We start from the raw sequence: 18,800 nt of genomic DNA, 5'->3' as shown, positions 1-18,800 counted from the left end.
GCCTCCTGCCTGGCTCTTGGCTCCTGGCTCTCTCAACCGGGCCTATCCTCTAGAGCCCACGTTGAACATACCTCTCAAAGTCTGGTTATCACCACGATCGCCACCTGGCCTCTCAAGCTCTCACAACACTGCACCACTGTTGGTTCATTCGCACAAAGTCGAAAGCAAGACTGTCACGGAATCGCAGAGTCGCCTAGACAGGGATCATTGGGATCACTTGCCCACAGACCTCCCACCGGGGATCGACATCCGTCACCACAACTTGCTCATCACACCCCAACCCAGCCTTTCCCTCCCCTCCCATACTCCTACTCCTCGCCCCATTCGCACCATCTTGATTACATCACACTCTTCACTCTTCTTTCAACTCGGATCTCTTCACGCATCTCTTTCCTGCATCTCGACTCTCATCATCATCTCTTTTGCATATACACACATTACACACTACACAATACACGCCCCATCGGCTTTACCCTGGCCAGTTTCAAGAACGACAGCTGCGCCCCTCACATCTTCCAGGTGCCGTTGTCACTTTAATCCTCCTCGCCTCTTGCTTGCATCTCGACTAGTTATCGTCGTTGTCCTTGTCGTCGTCGTCGTACTACCCAACTCGACGACAGCTCGTATCTCAATCTTGAACGACTTTTGGTATATCACCCGTGACTTTACGGCAGCCAGCCTTCGTTCCTCTTGGTCCCCCACCAAAACAACGACCAACGTCCCAACCCACAGCCCTCAACTCATCCGCACTGCCGAGTAATTTGCTGTAAGCCTTCTCTCCAACTTGCCTTGGTCTACACATCAATCATCATGTGCTGACGCTTCTTTCCCTTGCTTTCATCATTTGTGCTTGTCACATCGCCTATATCTCATATCTTGCTCCCCTCCACAGTGAGCCAGGCGTGTGAGACCCACCGGTCTGCTGTGGACCCTCGTCCGACACCGCCATGGCCGCCCTTACACACTCCGCCCTCTGCGAGGCGCTCAGCGGGCCCTCCATCACTCGCGTCGATTCCCGATCCATCCATCAGGCGTCGTCTCTCGGCCTCACACTCTCTTCCCCACTCCACGGCCTCACACCATGTTCCAGCCACAACTCGAGCATGAGCGACGTACGCTCCTTCCACACCGCCCGACTCAATGTCGATGAACCGCCAGCATCCCCAGATCGCCGACATCGCCCTTCCTCCATCACCATTCCGATCGCCACACAAGGTGCCCCCAACTTCTCCGCCTATCCGCTGAGCGGTAGCGGCCGGGTATCGCGAAAGAGCCAACATGTGGTGCCGCCCGAGGCTTCGCAATCTCACTCGACCTCCTCCAATGCTGTGTCCCCATCCCAATCTCGCCATGGGCCGAGACGTACGCCTTCGGAAGGCGGATCCAGCGGTTCCGCTGCCACCTTTAATCCCATTCGCTCACCGCAGCCTGGTACGTCAGTGTCCAGGCGGCGGTCGCTTTCGACTCTAGGGCTCGTAAAGAGTGCTGCAAGCCCGTCTTCTTCAAACAGCCACGCCTCCAAGCACAGGCGCCGCGCGTCTTTGGGCTCTGGGGACTTTGACATGGCTCGTAGGCGCGACATGGCTGCGGTGGGCCAACTCGACAACCTACCATACGACTTTGGCCCGGATTGCAAGAATGCGACCGCTCCGTCCGAGCTTCATCTCGCGCCGATCCCGATCACTGCCGACCAGGCGGCAGATCTTCTGAGCCTGGCTGACCTCACGCTCTCGCAAAAGAACGTCCCAACGCGCACCAGCTCGCTCGGCAAGCATACCCTGCTCTCCCAGGATGTACCGCCGCGGACGACATCACTCCACTGCGACCCAAACGCTATGGACAACGTCTCGTTGGTGTCCATTTCCGAGCCCTCGCTCTCGTCTCCGTCGATCCTGACAACGTCGCTCCCGTCGACCAAGACATCTCTCTCAAGGAGCGTGAGGAAGGGCAAGGAGGGTGACGAGCTCAAGAAGGCCGAGCTTGCCCAAGTCTCCCAGGCGCTCATGGACCGTCGCCGCATGATCCTCCTCGAGATCGTCGAGACCGAGGTCACTTACGTCCACCAGCTTCGTACCTTGGTCTTCGTCTACCTTCCTCAGCTGGCCGTTCTCCCGTTCGTGTCTGACCGCATCCACCAGCACATTGCCCGCAACTCGGTCGACCTCCTCGAGTTCCACGTCCAGTTTGCGGCTCACATGGTCGACATTCTCAAGTATTCGGGTCTCGGCTATGACGTCTGCGACTCGGAGACCCTCGATTCGGTCACCAAGGAGCTCACCAGCCTCTTCGTCAGAGAGGTCCCTAGCTTCAGGCTCTACAGCGACTACTGTGCGGGTTCGATGGTCGCCACCGGCGTTGTAAGCGACATTACCCATCGCGCCGACTACGAAGCCTTCGAGAAGCGCTGCCAGCACATTACCTCCGAGTCAACCCAGGCATCACTCCACGACATGCTGTACAACAAGCCTGGTGGTCCGAGCCGCACTCGCCTCCGGTTCAAGGACATACTTATCGCACCCATCCAGCGTGTTTGCCGGTACCCTTTGCTTCTTGCATCGCTTCTGGCGGACATCAACCGCGAGGCACCTCCCAATGACGTCGTTCAATCCGTCGAGTCTGCGCAAGCCGTTATGCGTGCCGTGGCTGAGAACGCCGACGACGCTAGGCTCCGGAAGGAGGCAGAACTGAAGACGGCACGGGTGGCTGAACGCCTCGAGCCTCACAATGCCCTGAGCAAGGAATTCCTCTACCGCCTTGGCCCCTGTCGTTTGATTGGTGCACTCGACGTCCTGTATCACCACCCAATTCATGCGCCGCTCGATCGCCCGACCAAGGTCCGCTACTTTGTCGCTCTGTTGTACCGCGGGTATCTGATCCTCGCAAAGGTCAGACGGAACAAGACGCTTGAGGCTCGCCACTTTTTGCCGCTCGAGGTAGTTGATCTCATTGACATCACGGAAGGTGAGTTGGGCTATTTGTACACTTCTGACGTCAGGATCCCTGGCTTTCAGTCTCCGCCTCACTATCAGAGACCACAACTTTGACCTCGCTGCTTCTTGCGATGCGGAGAAGGAGTTGTGGGCTGCCGAGCTCAAGGTCGCCCGCGATGAGAGCACCATGCCGCCGTTCGAGCTCCCGTCCAGCGTCCCGCTGTTCTCAACACGGTCTCGTCACTCGTCCACAAACTCTAGAGACATGCCGTCCCGCACTGCCAACAAGCGGGCGACCATGCTGGGGGCAGAGTCCCTAAGCATCAACAAGCGGCACACGTTTGTGGCTACGGCCGACTTCCAACTTGCCAGCAAGCTGCTGAGCACCCCCCCTGACTCGGACACAATGTCATTAGAGGACTTGCCGGATCCCGAATACAAGCCAGAGTACCGGCAGTCCCAACCATTGAACCTCCTAATTCACCGCCCCTCCCTCACTACCCGTCTTATGGTCGACCGCGCTCTCGGGGACGTCATTTCGGAGAGCCTCGCCACAGCCCGGAGCAAGGCTCAACTGCAATATCCGTCTGGCCCCGACCAGCGCCGCGTATCGCGCTTCGAGACGCCCATGCTGCGGCGCCGGAGAAGTCTGGCCGGCCTGTCCGAGATGCGTCCGCTCGACATCGTCTCGACGCAGGAAGTGCGCGGCGCTGTCATCCCTGGCGCTCGCCCGCGTTCCCTCATGCGCACGCGCTCGTTCATCCTTCCCAAGAACATCACAGACAAAGAGAACGCCGACATCCCGCGTAACATGTCGTTCTCATCGCTTAATGACGCGCACCGCCGGCGCTCGCCCATGTCGTCGCTGCGTGGTCTCGAGATGACCATGGGGCCTGCCGCTAGAGCTGGTCATCAGCGTACGCAATCCGCGTCAATGCTCTCGCAGGCGCTCGTCCAGTCTCCACTCGAGATGATGGAGGACGAGGTGCTCGAGGAGGAGAAGCCGCGCAAATCGCTGAACCGCGCTCGCTCGATGCCGTCGTCTCCCATTACGCCGACTGTCGAAGCCTTCCCCGAGCTTGAGATGAGCCATAGTACGGGTGACATGCGCTCCAAGGACAAGGACTCGTACGTCCTCGTCGGGAACGCGGTGCCTCGGGCTCGCTCCCAGACGGCCAGTGCGGCGGCCAGCACGGCCTCGTCACGGCAGAGCACGATGGCGACGCCCATGTCCATCTCTCCAGCTCGAGCAGTCAAGCGCTCGCTGTCGTTCTTCGGGCGCAAGAGCCTAAGCGCGCTCTCCAACGACTCGTCGGATGGACACGGCCCGGTCGCATCAGCTGCGCCGTCGCCGAGCACGACTCCTCCCACCCCCGACATGGCGGCGTCGTCGCCCGTCACGCCCCGGAGACGCCGCAGCATCAAGCTCCTCGGCACGTTCCGGGGCTTTACGCCCATCTAATCTAATCAGACGTCTGACAATCTGTGCTTGCCACGCCAAATACATCTTTTGCCACCTTGCACGACAACGCAACACTCTCTCCACACCCAGCATTATTTGTACTCTACCCCCGTATCGTAATATGTTGCCACATTCATCATCTGCATATGCATGTCTCGTTGACACGCCCAGTGCTTTTCTTTTTCTGCACAAGGTCCCGCATTTTCTCTATCCTTTAAAAATCGTTCCTCTAAGCTGCTCAACCTTCACTTAGAAGTGCTTCTGGAGCCAACCGACCGTAGCTGCACAAAGGTCAGGCCAGTGCGCCGCATCCTCAACAGCATGATTCGCGCCCCGAACGATACGCGTCTCGAGCCTGCCCTTTGCAGCCTCACGCCACCGCGCGAGATGCGCCTCGACATCGGGAACGTGCCCATACTCGTCCTTCTCCGAGAACAGAGCAAGGGCGGGCACATTGAGCGCCCCAAAGCTCCCATCTAGGGGATGCTTGTGCACCCCGTCTGCAGTGTCTGGCAAGTCGGAGGAAAAGTAGTCGTCGTCGCCACTGCTGTCAGCAAATGTTTACAGATACAGGGCTACAGGGCTTGATGGAAGATGCAGGGTTGGCGAGGGACTGTCACTATCACTGTCACGCTCACGCCGGGATTGAGAATTCAGGCGACCGAGATGGTGAAACGCACATGTCTCGGGACCGTGACGCTTTCCGACATGGTCGCGGGCCAGCGTGACTTGCACAGGTGTGCGTGCAGTGCATAGTGAAACGGGGTGGTCAAGCGCGCCCAGTTCCGGAAGACGGTAGACGGCAAAGCCGGAACCCGGACGTGACGAGGCCCAGCACGACGCGCTCATGACGCAAGCGCACCGCCATGCGACTCTGTACAGCGCGCTCCGCTGCTCCGCGCTCAAGAAGTCCTCGGCAGGCCCCCCCCCACCACCCCTCCCTTCCCCCAAACTCACCTAGACGACATAAGGCTCCACAGCCTATACGCGCTCATATTCATTCCCCCAACCTTGTCGAAGCCCGGAATGATCTCTTTCCCCTTTCCCTCGTCAACCATCTTCGTGGCGATAGGAAGCATGTCGGTCCAAGCCTTTGTAGTTGGATCAACAGAAAAGTGCTCCCGATCACTAACGGGGGCCTGCATGATGCCTCCCTCAACCCCGCCCAGGGTGGTTAGGAGGTGGATCACGTCCTGGCTCCCCGTGGAGTGGCCCATAACTACGATTGTGGAGGTGTGGTGATCCCTCAAGTGCGAGGCGAGGGCGTGCAGTTCAGAGGCATCACGGGTCAGCGACGAGGTGCCGAAGCCTTCGTAGGCGGAGGTCCAGTGGAACTGGACGCTATTGTTAGCGCGTGAGCGCAGGGTGAGGAGGTCGCAACGGGCCGGGGTTAGGAAGGGAGGAAAAAACAGACTTACAGCTTCCATCCAGCCTTAGCCAACGCATCAGCAAGCGCATGGGTATATGGCACATCTCCCAAGCCATTATACAACCCCCCGATGAAGATGACCGCTTTGTCCGAATGAGGGCCGGACACGAAGTAGGGGTAGGTCTTGCCCTCGTGAGTTGAGAAGTGGCCCAGGTGGCCAGCGAGGGGCGGCTGTGTCGTCACGAGCATGTCTAGGGTTAGATAAATTGAGGCGTTGTGCTCACTTTTTACGGTATGGTAGTGGTGTTGAGGATACAGCAAGGGGACGAGATCTCGAGAGGATGGGCGAGGTCAGTGTTGACACAGACCACGGAGTGGAGGTCAGTGACGTCGTTCTTGCTTGCCATAACTGCCACGCCACAACATGAACACATGCCTCGAATACCAACTACAGCAAACTAGCCATCTTGGCATGATCCCAGTTGGCATAAATGGCGTTCTAGCGGCGGAATGGAGATACTAGCTGACGTCGGAGGCACCGCGTGATTCTGTATCACGTTCTACAGCCACGCCGCATTGAGGCCGAATTCATGCCTCGACGTTTGGTGTGACGGCCCCCTCTAAAGCTGTATCTGACGCTGCGCGACTGGCACAGCGATTGAGACTGACGCGGTAGAACGGAATGACAATCAAGGTGATAAGATGAGATGCGGTGCCGGTTGACGGTTGACGAGCGGGTCATGAGGCCCGTGCAATCAGACAATCCGGTGTCCTCCGCCTTAAATTATAGATGGTGGTGAAGCCAGGCTGTCTGCGATCTGCGAGTGACGTGATTTGGGCTGTTTGAACGCTATACGAGCTGGGAGTTGCTGGGAGTTGTGGTAGCTTCCTGGCTGCCTGGCTGCCACCACAAGTCTCCAATGGGCTGCTTACCAACTGTCTCACTCCATCAACAACACCAGAGTAGGGATAGGTTCTCCTACACTCCCACTCCACTGTAACCATCGCCCTCAACAGTGGGGAGCAGGAGTGAACAGCCGTGAGGTGTAGGGGTCCTAGCTGCCCCGGCTGATACTCATCCTCCTTCTTCCACTCCCTCCCCCACTCCTTCCACGACACCGTGTCAGCGTCAGAGCACGCGCTGCACCCAGGGATCCGCTACCCAGCGCTCCAGATGTTGGTTGAGCACTCTGTCCCTCCTAACCTTCCCCCACGCTCAACCCGTCCCACTCTCCAACCTCTTGGGACCTCCAAATCTCCTCTCCCCACTCGCCAACGCCTCTCTTCTCCTCGCTCCTAACACCGTTTCCCCCACCCTCGCCTCGCGCGGCTGCCGAATCCTATGCATGTCGACTGCTACGCGACTTAAATTCTCTCCGTCGACCACACCGAGTTGGTTGCGAACTCGGGTGGTGCGATTGGGTCCGTCTGCTGTCAGCCCACTCCCCATTACCCCCATGGTTCTACTCACACGCTGTCCGCGCAGGGACCCTGTCAACCGGCGGTCGCGCTCCATCATGATGTTGTCCCAACGGTCAATGCCGTAGCGGGGAGGCTGGTGTGAGCTGTGAATGACATTTGGACCTCACCTTCCAGTCGTTGCGGCCGCGCTGGATGATGTTGAAGATGGTGCCAGTGGCACCGAACATGACGGTCACAAGACCTGGGGTTAGTGAGGTTCTGGCGCCGATGCGCCGCGGCGAGGCGCGGCGCGGCAGGTCGATGCGACTCGAGTGTTGATCCAACTCTGAACTTGGGCGCCGGCGTGCGCAACTCACCGAAGGGCAGAATGGCCTGAAGTCAGCTCGGTGGGGCGGTTATTAGTAGACGTACCTCCCAGGGAACGGGCATGGTGGATTCGGCGAGCGGGGTGTCGAGGTGAATGCACGGAACGGCGCCGAGGTCGTGGTGGTCGGGGACGAATGGGCTAACCCTCAATGCAGCGATCACCCCGGGTGGCACGGAGACTTCGGTGTTATGTGACTGTGGCAGAGAGTTCAGCCACGTGGTCGGGGATCATGAGTCAGAGGATTCGAGTCCACAAAGTCGAACGAAAGCCAGGCTACACTGGCCGAGATCTGACGCTGGTCAACACTAACATAACATCGTCCTCCAGCACCCCACACATGCCACCAAAAAAGCAGGCATCAAAGCCGGAACCCAAGGTGTGTCTTGCTGAGGTCCTCTAGCTCGTTACGCAGTTCTGACATCAGCGCGCGGAGAATGGCGACGAGCCGGTCCTTCAGGCCGTAGTCCTGGCCGACTCGTACAACCGCCGCTTCGAGGTGCTTTGTCTCGACCAGCCCCGTATCCTCCTTCCCCTCTGCGGGATTCCCCTTCTTACCTACACCCTCGAGAGCCTTAGCCTATCCAAGGTTAAGCAGGTGTTCATCTTCTGTGGCGTGCATGCGGACAAGATCCGCGAGTTTGTTGCGTGCGTCGAGACATTACGCAAGGGGCTGATAGCAGCAACTCACCATTCAACCGGCTGCTTGACATTCAATGCTTGGCGTCCCAGACGGCGCGCTCGGGCGGTGACGCGCTTCGCGAGCTCGACGACATGGGGTTGCTCAACCCCGAGAACCCATTCGTGCTTGTCCACACACCAATCGTCTCCAACTACGACATCTCGCAGATGGTCGACGCGCACCGCAAGCGCCGCGAGACGGACAAGAACCTCATCATGACCATGGGTATCGGGCGCGGCGGCCGCCAGCACCCCGAAGCGCCCATCATGATGGTTCATCCCCCTTCCTCCCGCCTCCTCCACTACTCGCTCAACCCTATCTCGCCAGCCCAGAAGCACGTCGAGTTCCCTTCCCAGCTCTTCCTCGACCCCTGGCCACCTACAATTGATGAGTACGAGATTTGGTCTGGTACCAACCCGGCGTCTTCGCAGGGAGGGTACCGCGACCTTGGCATCGACATTTGCGAGGCCGACGTCCCTGCCCTCTGCACCGAGAACTTTGACTACCACGATCTGCGGCGGCACTTTGTCAACGGTGTGCTCACGTCCGAGCTGCTCGGGAAGAACATCAACGTTCACGTTGTCGGTGACGAGACGCTCGAGGACCCCAAGGAGCGTCGGGCCACGTCGGGCCGTTACGTTGAGCGCGTGAGGGATACGCGCACATACGGTGAGATCACACAAGACCTCCTCAGGCGATGGGTCTTCCCTCTCGTGCCAGACATTGGTGTGCACGGCACGCAGTCATTCGAACTCCGCCGCGGAAACGTGTACATTGCTCACGACAACGTCATCCTGTCCCGGACGACGACTTTGCAAGGGCCGCTGCTCATCGGTGCGAAGAGCGTGCTCAACAACAACACGCGCATTGTGCAGTCCTCGCTTGGAATGCAGTGCCGCGTCGGCGCTCACACCACCATTCTCTCTTCCTACATCTTCAACGACGTCACCATTGGCGACGACTGCTTCCTCGACGAGTGCATGATTGGCAACAACGTTGTCATTCACAGCGGAGCACATATCGGGAAGGGTGCTCTCATTGGCGACGGCGTGACTATCGGGAAGGGGGTCAAGATTCCCATGTTTGCGAGAGTCGGGAGGGAGCCACACCGGCCCGAAGGTTGGGACTCCGAGGATGAGGAAGACCCAGAACGTGTCGAGGGGTTGAAGCAGTTGAACCTCGACATACTAGGCTCCGAGTCGACGGGCTTCTTCTGGCCCGCGGAGGAGGAGGAGTCCTCTGAGGACTCTGACGACGAAGCCGAGGACCCGTTTGAGCATGCCAGCAACAAGCGACTGTTGCAACTCGGCCGCCGTCTCTCCAACCTCTCCGTCTCCGACGTGTCTGTCTCCACACTCTCCATCGCTTCGAGCGAAGAGGAGGAGGACATGGACGAGCTCGACCTCGGCCTGGGAGATCTCAACCTTGGGGCCGGGGATCTGAAGGAGTTCAAGGAAGAGTGTAAGATCTCCCTGCAACGCGCGTACACCGAAGGCCACACGGTCCAGAACGCCTCCCTCGAGCTTAAGACCCTCGTCATGGGCTTCGACTCGGGTATCGACCCAGCGCGCGAGCAGGTCGTTACCTTTTTCATGAGCCAGATGTCGCTCGAGGGTGGCTTGGCCCAGATTCTCGCTGATGCGACCAAGATCTGGGCCCGCTGGGGTGGCATGGCCGTCAACCTCTCGCGCGACGGGTCGGACATTGCGCTCGACATCCAGACCTTCTGTGTTCGCAACCCCGATTATATCCCGTACTTTGGCCTGTTCCTGCGTGCGCTGTACGACAGCGACGTTGTCGATGAGGACGCGCTCATCGAGTGGCGTTCGCTCCCAGCGGCGCGTGGCGAGGGCGCTCAGGTCGATGAGAAGACCGCGTACGCGGAGGCGTTTGCCAAGGGCAAGCAGTACGTCGACATTCTCGAGGACATGGAGAGCGACGATGATGATGATGAGGATGATGATGAGGACGAGGACAGCGAGTAGAGTGTAGACTACGGTGATGCATTTAGTATTCCATGTCAAAAATGCATGCGTGGACGAGGAGACGACGCGTTTCAGTATTGGCAGTATTGGAAGTGGAGAGGTTCCAGGGACGCGTGGTATGGAATGGTGCCCCGCCGCGCGGTGGCGATCCACTCAGCCAACATCACCTTGAGACCTCCACTTCAGTTTGCACCTCTTCCGCATCACTCCTTCCTCCTTCCTCTTTCAACATCTCAACCCTCAAACGGTACTCTCCTCACCTCTTAACCTTCCTCATGCTCTGATAATAAACTTCGTTTGCAATGTCACAACCACCACATCATCCTCACAACAGAGGGTCTACTGGGTTTGCTTCCTTCCCTGGCACGAGCAAGTCCAGCAAAGTCAACGGTCAACAACCTCATAGTCATCATCCGCTACCTCAATATGACAATCCCGCTTCCTTGCTGGGCATGATCCCATTCGCTCACTACACCCCAACAGCACGAGGTTAGTCATCTCCTCTCATCCACCTTCCCTATACTATACTCAAACCCTAATCCTCAGTTACTGAGCACTTTGCCCCTCACACCGTCAGCTATACCCCTCCAACATCAGTGGCCGACGTTTATCCCCAGCACGCTCAAGCCTTTCAGGCGCTCGAACAACCGCAAACTGTTCAGGATTGGCAGATGCGCCAGGCCGCCGAGGCCCACATCCTCGCTGCCCTCCAAGGTGGCAGCAGCTACGGCAACCTGTGAGCCACTCTTTCCCTTGGACTGTTGTCTGTTGCTGTTGTCTAACCGCCAGGCCATACACTTCGACCTCGAGAATGAACGACAGCTCCTCCCAGGCCCAGCTAACGTCTCCTCCTCGGCCACTTCCGTACGCCTTCCTCCCTCAAACACCACGATCCGCGCGAACCGTGGCCGATTCTTCAACGCCTTCCTCGGTTGCTCCCTCCTCCTCTGCACCTTCTCCAGCACCGTCCGCTGGTGACTACTTCGAGCAAATGCTTGATCACCAGCTTCGGCTGTCTACACCAACACCTACTGCACCCTCACAGATCCCGATGGCCGCGCCGACACCCTCGCGCCGGCCGCCGCAGTCGTCCCCAGACCCGCTGGGTTTCCGTTCCGAAGGACCTTCACCCTCGAAGAAGCCTCGCACGACTGCGAACCCCTCACCCAGCCAGCAGCCATCGTTTGAGATCAATCCCCCCAAGCTTACGGACGCACAGAAGGCTATGTACAAATCCATGACTCCGTCGAGCATCGCTCCGCATTCGACGCCGGCGGTCAAGGACGACGACTCTGAGGAGGATGACATAGACTGGGGCCAGTCCAAGGCAGACATCAATGGAGACTGGCAGATGGGCCAGGAGAACTCAGGTGGATACGACCATTCGACCCTGAGACCGGTCGCGCGTACTGGTGACAAGGATCAACGCTGTAAGTTTGTGCGGGTGACGCAGCTGACCCTTCAGCTCTGTTTCAGAAGGTGCAGAACCTTCTCGAGGACATTTTCGAGGAGTCGGATGGCTTCAGTGCTACGCCATCGCTGGAGGAGGTCAATCACTCACGTTACTTCCATGGCTTGAGCTCTAACGGCGAACACCCGCTTTTGTCGCAAGAGTGTGTCGACAAACTGGTCCGGAACTTTATGCGCCTCCACAAGCCCAAGCGCTCGCGACAATCCAAGGCCGAGGAGCTGCCTTACGACGTCGACCTCCTCATGCGCTTGCTCCGTGTCTTAGAGCGCTCGATGCAGGATGGCCAAGATCTCGACCCTTTTCCTGATAACGGTCGGCGGACTGTTATTGAGAACACCTCTCCTGTTAAGGGCGGCAAGGGCAGGAAGGGGAGGAAGACCACCAGCAATGGGCCCGAGCCCTCCCCAGAGCTCGAGGTCTCCGAGGACGAGAAGAACAGTGGCGAGAGGATCCTGTCAACAATATCGAACGCCGCGGCTGCAGCCCTGTGCTGCCTCGTTGTACTTCGCACCCCCGGGCTTCCCAAGCAGCTCTACTCGGAAGACCTGCTGACGCAATCTGTCACCGCAGTTCGCAGCCAAATGACGACCGTGCTGTTCCCTGTCATTGAAGGCCTTGCCGGCGAGAGTACGTCTAGAGAGACGCGCGCAAGCTGACACGCCAGGGATCTGTTCCAACTTCCTCGCGTGGCTCGTCACCGACGAGGCTGCTGCAGCCGCCAAGGGCAAGTCCAAGAAGCACATCTCGTCCTTCAACAACCCGTCTGTCTCCTCAATCGCCCACTTCACATGCGCGGCGGTCCCCCACATCACTGGACTCATCAACAAGCCCAACATGACCTTTGGTGATCAGCTCATCATCAACGCAGTGTACCTCGCCATTGGGCCGGTCTTCGTTCATGAGCCGACTACAGCTCGCCGCGGCAAGGCCAAGACGACTGGCACAGCAACGTGGGCGGTCATGAAGACTCTGCGCACTGACGCGCTTGGCTGCCTGCGCGTCGTCTTTGCGAAGTACGAGAACCAGCGCCAGTGGATCCTTGAGGAGATTCTTATGCACTTGGGCAAGAGCATAGAGTCGGGCTCAACGAACACACGCTACCAGCTAGCCGACGGGGGTTCTATCAACACGCTCAGTGCCCTGTTCCTACAGTTGGTCCAAGCCTTCTCTCATGGTGTCGGACCGGCGATCCGCAAACTACGCTCTCGTAACATCGACTTAGAGACTGGCGAGCCGCAGAACCCTCAGGCGGTCGCTGAGGAGGTGAGTTGGCTAAAGGAGCCAAGGAGGTAGCTGACGTACAGGAGTCCAGGATGTGTCTTGGAACTGTGGAAAAGGCGGCAGGTTACATGAAGTTCCTGGTGGACGTCTTGATCCGCAAGTCAATCGCCACCAAGACCAGTCGTGGCGCGCAGGAGACTGACTTTGCAAGCATCCTCACTTCACTTGTCTCCGATCTCCTCACGGTCATCTACCGCCCGGAGTGGCCAGCAGCTGCGTTGTTCTTGAGTGTGCTTCTGAAGACATTGGTGGGTCGGTCACGATGTCTCAGCTAAAGCCAGCTTGATGAGCCTGGCAAGACCAAGGGCGCAGTTGAGGCCAATGCCGCCCGGGCCCTTTCGCTCGACTACCTGGGCGACATCGCTGCGAAGATCCGGTCTCTCGAGATGGAGATGAACCGCAAGGCTGTCATCCCGAGCTTCAAGGAAGTTCTGCAGGATGCGAATAGCGATGGCCTCGCTGAGCTCCTCGCGGCTCACCAGACTGTTCAGTCGTATCTCACAGCCGCTTCGCGCGAGGACGGCATGCTAGTCGTAGGGCTGATTCTGTGGACCCTGGCTAACGTCAGTCTGCCGGTGAAATGTCTCGAGTTCTGTGGGCCAATGACATTTCAAAAGCATTGCAGCGCGCGAACTCCCTCCTCGAGCGCTTCGCTGCCGAGCCGGACGAAGCTGCCACTGGAGAGAAGATCAAGGCCATCACTCAGTCGCTTCGCCTCGCAGCCCACGAGGTGTGGAGTGGGGAGTCTGGGAACGTCTTTAACCCGTAAGCTCTGAGACGTGAACGGTAGCTAACCATCAGCGGGTCAAACCAGCTGGAGGATGCCATTGAGGCGTCACTTGCGATTTCTCGCTCCAATTCCTTACAGGAGGCTTTCAAGATGCTGCTCTTCGCCCTCACCAGGTACATGGACTCCAGCGTCGTCACCCAGCGCTCCAAGGCCCTGCGTGGTCTCACTCAGGTGGTGATCGCGGACCCCGAGACTCTCGCAGACGCCAACGTGAGGATGGCAATTGAGGACAGGTTAAACGACTCGTCACCCTCTGTGCGCGACGCTGCTGTCGACCTCATTGGCAAGTATGTCGTTCAACGCTCAGAGTTGGCTGTCCAGTACTTCCCCCTCCTCGCTGCCCGCGTCACCGACACGGGTCTGGCCGTGCGCAAGCGTGTGGTAAAAATGCTGCGCGACATGTTCTCAACTACCGACAACAGGCAACTTGGCATAGACATCTGCTGCAAGCTCGTGGTAGCAACCCAGGACGAAGACGATGGAATCAAAGTGAGTCTAGCTGGTGAAGCATGGTTGACCAGCAGGATCTCGGCGTCAAGTCGCTCACAGACATACTTTATCCGCCGTCTGGTTTTGTTGCGGCCGAAGCCGCCGCTCTCTTAGTCGAAGTGCTCCACAGGTACGATGGGACGACGCCGTCTCTCGAGGCAGCGATTCAAGGGGTGAGTCGACACTTCCAAACCATCTTGCTCATGCTCTCCAGGTGCACACTGCTTGCAAGAAAAGCGGTAACAGCCATTACTTTGGCGAGACGATCGACGCACTGATCAACCGAATGGTGGACGCAACCGAGGACAGCGAGTTTGTCCGTCATGTGCTCTTTCTCTGGCTGACATCCAGGACGGCGGTAGCCATATCCGCGCCATCTTCCTCCTAAGCCAGGATGACCCGGCGCTGATTGACACCAACAAGGCCTCGGTGTTGCTGTCGTACCTTCGTCCGCCCAGCAACGTATGTGCAAGTGAGGGTTTGCTAACCTCCAGACGGATGAGCAGAACGCCAATGACCAGATCCAGCAGATCTTTGTCCGGTCCATTCCTTTCCTTCCAAGGTCGGCGTCAGCGTTTGCCAACGAACTCTCCGACACAGTTCGCAAGATGGTTCAAAGGCCCGCTGGAGCACCTCCCACCCTCCGTTGGTCGGTAGCTTGCTACTGTGTGGTCGTTAAGCACTTGACCAAAGGTTATTTCGGCGTCTGGTCGCTTCTGAGAGGTTGTCACGGTACGCGGTTGATGGGAGGCGACTGACTGACATCAGATAAAATCAAAGCACACAAGCTTGACGAAAAAAACGCCCAGGTCATGCGTCAAATCAACACGATGTACTACATCACAGCGTTGATCGTTGAGAACCTCGACTTCGACGCCATTGCTTGGGACGACGATCAGATTGCGAGAGCCGTCAAGTCGTTGATGAAGAGACCCCGCCCGCTGGCCGAGCACTTCTTCGACCTCTACATCGAATTCTCATCAAAGGTCACCAGCCAGCAGATTCCTATTCTGTGTCTGAACGCTCTCTTCCGATCACATCCGCAGCTCATACTCAACTCCAAAGCAGGTAAATGGATGGCCAAGATGTTCGAGTCTGGAAGCACCGACACCAAGTCTCGGTTGCTAGAGCTCATCCACGACTTCCTGGTATCGGAGTCGAAACGACGCATCGTCAAGGGTGGGCTAAACACAATTGAGATACGGCTGACTCCAGACCCTACAGCAAAGGGCATTAAGGACCTCATTGGCGCCAACAACGAGATCCACGACTCTGTCGTATCAACCTCTCTGGTTCAGAGAACCATTGGCTTCGTGAAGGACGCCGCCATGTCACACACAACAAGCCTCCAACGGGAAGCGATCAACGTTCTCGGTTTCACCGTGAACCAGGGCCTGTACCACCCTGTCATGGTGAGTTGTCATCTCTGGTTCGCTAACGTGCAGCTTATGCCCGTCCTGATTCCCCTCGAGGCTAGCGAGGACAGGCGCTTGGCCGACACTGCGTTGGCGCTGCACTCGACTCTTCATCAGAAGCACTCGACGCTCCTGAACGTGCAACACCTGGACTTTGTCCGAGCCTCGTACAACTACCTCCATGGCGTGTCGTCGGAGGTATTCGGCGGGAGGCGTGGTCGCGCTGCGCTGGGGGGATGGTATGGCCTTCTAGTTGAGAAGCGGTCGTGGCGGCTCGAGTTCTTACGTGCCCTCACCAAGGCGTTCGACTTCGATGTGGAGACCAGCGATACAGTGAGTTTTCCTTGGCGAGGTCTGCTAACTCGACCAGATCGACCCCCAGTTTGTTCTCTACGTTGCAGAGAACCTCTGTCTGTTCGACTACCAGCTTCAGGAGGAGCCCATGCTTGTCATCCAGGCGCTCAGCCATGTTGTGCGCGACGGCGCGTCGACTGCCAACCACATCGAGCTTGCGCAAGTCGCAGGGGCCGATAACGAGTCCATTGAGGACAAGGTCGCGATCGTTTCAGAGGTAAGCTTGAAACAAGTTGTCAAACTGATGCCAGAAACAGCAGTTCCCTGCCTTGCGGCTTGCCAACGCCAGTCTTGTCGTCGGCATTGCGTTGATCGCCAAGAACCTCCTCCTTGAGGTGTACGGCCTGACAGAGGAGTGAGTTGCCTGGCTTGAGATCGCTAACTCCGACAGCAAGTGTCTTAAACTGGAGAGGGGGAAGAAGTCGGCGTATGGGGAGAAGCCTGCGACCAAGAAGGAGCAGTACCAGAAGTCGTCTATCCCGCTCGATACGTCTGAGCGGCTTCCCCTAGCGCGCGAAGGGGTCGAGACTGTGGGACACTACCGGCTGCAACAGGGGACGATTTTGCAGCTGATGAGGGAGGATGGGGCGCTAGGGTGGAACGACCCCTCGGTCATGCTTTTTTAGGCGCGCGGCTGTGCATCTGGACAGCTTGGCGAAGTGTAGCATTGGTCGTGCCTTGATGTAGAACAACAACATGTTGTATAATAGTTGGAAGTTGGGAGCATCGTGGTGAGCCAGTGCCCCATGTTCTCTCCAGACTTGGTCATGTGACCCCTTGTTCCTTGAGGTTGTTCCTGTATATCTGGAACACATACATTTTCAAGATGTTCCAGGATGGCCACGGCACGCTGACACAGGCTCGCGCGTTTGTCGCAGTCGGATAGCTGGGGAACATGATCGTCAGTGCGTGCATCAGTCCTCTGTCGTGGGCCTAGTGAGTTCTTTTCAGAGAGAGCTAACCCAGCCCCGTCGAGATCATGAACACGCCGATCGGTGCCAAGGATACGGTGCGCACCTCCATGGCGTGCTGGATCGCCAACTTTATGATCGGGCAGGTAAGCCCGTGGCGTTGGAGAATATTGGCTGAAAATACTTCCTCGTCTCTGTTCTGTGCGGGTTCACGAAACGCGGCGACGATCTGGTCTCTCTTCCCCGAAACCAAGGGGCGGACGCTCGAGGTAAGTGGCGTAAAGGTGAAGCCTGACGGCAGGAAATGGACCATTACTTTGAGATCACGCAATGGTTTGTCCCTCTTGCCATGTACGAGGGCATCGACGCTGGTGCGCGTGAGCGCGAGCTCGCTGCGGCCGGGGAGAACGCTGACGATGGGGAGAGCATCGAGCACTGCGAGAGCGTGTAGTAGCATCAGTAGAAAAGTAAACGCAGGGTTGTGGTATTACAGTAACTCCATACTTCTGAACGGTATTAGATTGCAGTAACTCCGGAATCCAGGGCCGAGATCTTAGGCAAGAAGAGCGATCGCGGCACCAGCAACGCCAGCGAGGACGGGGACGGCGCGGTCCATCGCTCCCGAGGTGCCTGTGGCGGCCGGGGCGGAGGCCGAGGCCGAAGCAGCAGAAGCAGAGCTCGAGGGAGCAGCGCTGCCCGAGGCGGAAGGGGTGACGGCCGAGGCGGAGGGGGTGTTGGCGGCGGCAGACGCCGTGACGGTCGAGAGAGCCGAGGTCGGGCCGCCGGTGAGGGAGTTGCCGGTGGACAGGCATCCGGCGGCAAGACGGCTGATGAAACCCTTGACCTCGTCGGCGCGGGCGACGTCGGGCACGCTCAGGAGACACGAGTGGCACGCAACCCACTTGTTGTACTCGGTGGCCTGAGGTTAGTGGCTGCGGAGGAGTGGCACGGGTATTGGTACGGGTAAAGGGCCAGGGACCAGGACCGATGGGACCGGTGCAATGTTGATTCAATTCGCACCAATCGCTCGGCCCCATCTCGTGATCATGGCAAACTCACAGTGCACACGACTGGGCAGTCGGGCGACTCGCGGAACGTGCAGAGCTTCTGCTCAGAGCTGCACTGGGCAGCGCACTTGTCATCCTGGCGCTTGTCAGGCGAGGCCGAAACGGCGGCGGAGAGGGCTGGGTTCAGCAACCAAACAAGGATGGAGAATCTCCTCTCCAGAGACCAAGGCCTCTGAGAATGTGATTGGACTCACCAGCAACGGAAACGAGGAGCGAGAAGCGCATAGTGAATGTGGGTGTGCTGGTCAATGTGGGGATCGTTCGCAGTGCGAACAGAGTGCAGGCTTTTGTGTTTGCGGTCTCTGGAGTCCGGATGTGTTCACGCCCACATCCCGGCCAATTCGTGGCTGCCCATAGCCCAACGGCCCCTGCTTGGCGGCTGGGCCAACTTGGCGAGCTTGGGTGGCTGAACGTTGGCTAACACAGGGAGTGGGTCATGCGGCGCCAAGACATTACATATGCCCAGAAGCCAAGGATTGTGCTCGCGACCTGACCCCTACCACATGCCATAGCCGTTCTTCCGCGCAGTGAATTGGACGAGCGTGATTGGATTGCATTACGCGCGGGTGAGGCGTCGGCGCAGGCTTGGCTTCGATGAGGTACAAACGCTGGGTCCTTTTGTCGCGGGTCAGCAAAACAATCTGATGTAATAACACGAATCAAGCATCTCCTCTGATCCTCTGACCCCCAGATCTTATCACCCTGGCCCGAGTTTCGGACGCCAAGACTTAGAACCTCGCAGCTCGCTGAACCCGGTCCTCCAACGCCCGCCCGCCCGCCTACCTCACACTCTCCCAAGCTTACACTC

The 18,800-nt window shown here is 58.2% G+C and overlaps 7 protein-coding genes across 7 annotated transcripts; 4 read left to right on the top strand and 3 right to left on the bottom strand.

Moving 5' to 3' along the window:
* Positions 1 to 947: 947 nt before the first annotated feature.
* Positions 948 to 4,392, top strand: CcaverHIS019_0403930 (uncharacterized protein; the record flags this gene model as incomplete). Its single annotated transcript, XM_060600223.1, has 2 exons — positions 948 to 2,961; positions 2,996 to 4,392. 2 exons carry the CDS (start codon positions 948 to 950, stop codon positions 4,390 to 4,392), a joined length of 3,411 nt encoding a protein of 1,136 aa, XP_060456838.1.
* Positions 4,393 to 4,641: 249 nt separating this feature from the next.
* On the bottom strand, positions 4,642 to 6,010 carry CcaverHIS019_0403920 (uncharacterized protein; the record flags this gene model as incomplete). Its single annotated transcript, XM_060600221.1, has 3 exons — positions 4,642 to 4,936; positions 5,350 to 5,733; positions 5,811 to 6,010. The coding sequence occupies 3 exons, from the start codon at positions 6,008 to 6,010 to the stop codon at positions 4,642 to 4,644; spliced, it is 879 nt and encodes a 292-aa protein (XP_060456837.1).
* A 1,116-nt stretch (positions 6,011 to 7,126) lies between these two features.
* CcaverHIS019_0403910 (uncharacterized protein) lies at positions 7,127 to 7,612 on the bottom strand (the record flags this gene model as incomplete). The annotated part of the gene is made up of 5 exons (XM_060600220.1): positions 7,127 to 7,189; positions 7,233 to 7,316; positions 7,351 to 7,424; positions 7,540 to 7,555; positions 7,595 to 7,612. The coding sequence occupies 5 exons, from the start codon at positions 7,610 to 7,612 to the stop codon at positions 7,127 to 7,129; spliced, it is 255 nt and encodes an 84-aa protein (XP_060456836.1).
* A 275-nt stretch (positions 7,613 to 7,887) lies between these two features.
* GCD6 (uncharacterized protein) lies at positions 7,888 to 10,214 on the top strand (the record flags this gene model as incomplete). Its single annotated transcript, XM_060600219.1, has 3 exons — positions 7,888 to 7,926; positions 7,975 to 8,195; positions 8,231 to 10,214. The coding sequence occupies 3 exons, from the start codon at positions 7,888 to 7,890 to the stop codon at positions 10,212 to 10,214; spliced, it is 2,244 nt and encodes a 747-aa protein (XP_060456835.1).
* Positions 10,215 to 10,666: 452 nt separating this feature from the next.
* On the top strand, positions 10,667 to 16,640 carry SCC2 (uncharacterized protein; the record flags this gene model as incomplete). The annotated part of the gene is made up of 19 exons (XM_060600218.1): positions 10,667 to 10,703; positions 10,761 to 10,950; positions 11,004 to 11,644; positions 11,680 to 12,312; positions 12,350 to 12,948; positions 12,990 to 13,214; positions 13,248 to 13,499; positions 13,535 to 13,731; positions 13,768 to 14,245; positions 14,281 to 14,418; positions 14,460 to 14,561; positions 14,597 to 14,707; positions 14,740 to 14,977; positions 15,014 to 15,424; positions 15,461 to 15,657; positions 15,691 to 15,993; positions 16,031 to 16,231; positions 16,266 to 16,369; positions 16,406 to 16,640. 19 exons carry the CDS (start codon positions 10,667 to 10,669, stop codon positions 16,638 to 16,640), a joined length of 5,292 nt encoding a protein of 1,763 aa, XP_060456834.1.
* A 269-nt stretch (positions 16,641 to 16,909) lies between these two features.
* CcaverHIS019_0403880 (uncharacterized protein) lies at positions 16,910 to 17,376 on the top strand (the record flags this gene model as incomplete). The annotated part of the gene is made up of 3 exons (XM_060600217.1): positions 16,910 to 16,950; positions 16,981 to 17,071; positions 17,227 to 17,376. 3 exons carry the CDS (start codon positions 16,910 to 16,912, stop codon positions 17,374 to 17,376), a joined length of 282 nt encoding a protein of 93 aa, XP_060456833.1.
* A 102-nt stretch (positions 17,377 to 17,478) lies between these two features.
* Positions 17,479 to 18,217, bottom strand: CcaverHIS019_0403870 (uncharacterized protein; the record flags this gene model as incomplete). The annotated part of the gene is made up of 3 exons (XM_060600216.1): positions 17,479 to 17,844; positions 17,985 to 18,109; positions 18,187 to 18,217. The coding sequence occupies 3 exons, from the start codon at positions 18,215 to 18,217 to the stop codon at positions 17,479 to 17,481; spliced, it is 522 nt and encodes a 173-aa protein (XP_060456832.1).
* Positions 18,218 to 18,800: the final 583 nt, after the last annotated feature.

This window comes from Cutaneotrichosporon cavernicola (assembly GCF_030864355.1).
Source record: "Cutaneotrichosporon cavernicola HIS019 DNA, chromosome: 4".
In the NCBI taxonomy this organism is placed as follows: Eukaryota; Fungi; Basidiomycota; class Tremellomycetes; order Trichosporonales; family Trichosporonaceae; genus Cutaneotrichosporon; species Cutaneotrichosporon cavernicola.
Note: the sequence above shows the minus strand (reverse complement) of the source record. Positions and strands in the feature narration are given on the sequence as shown.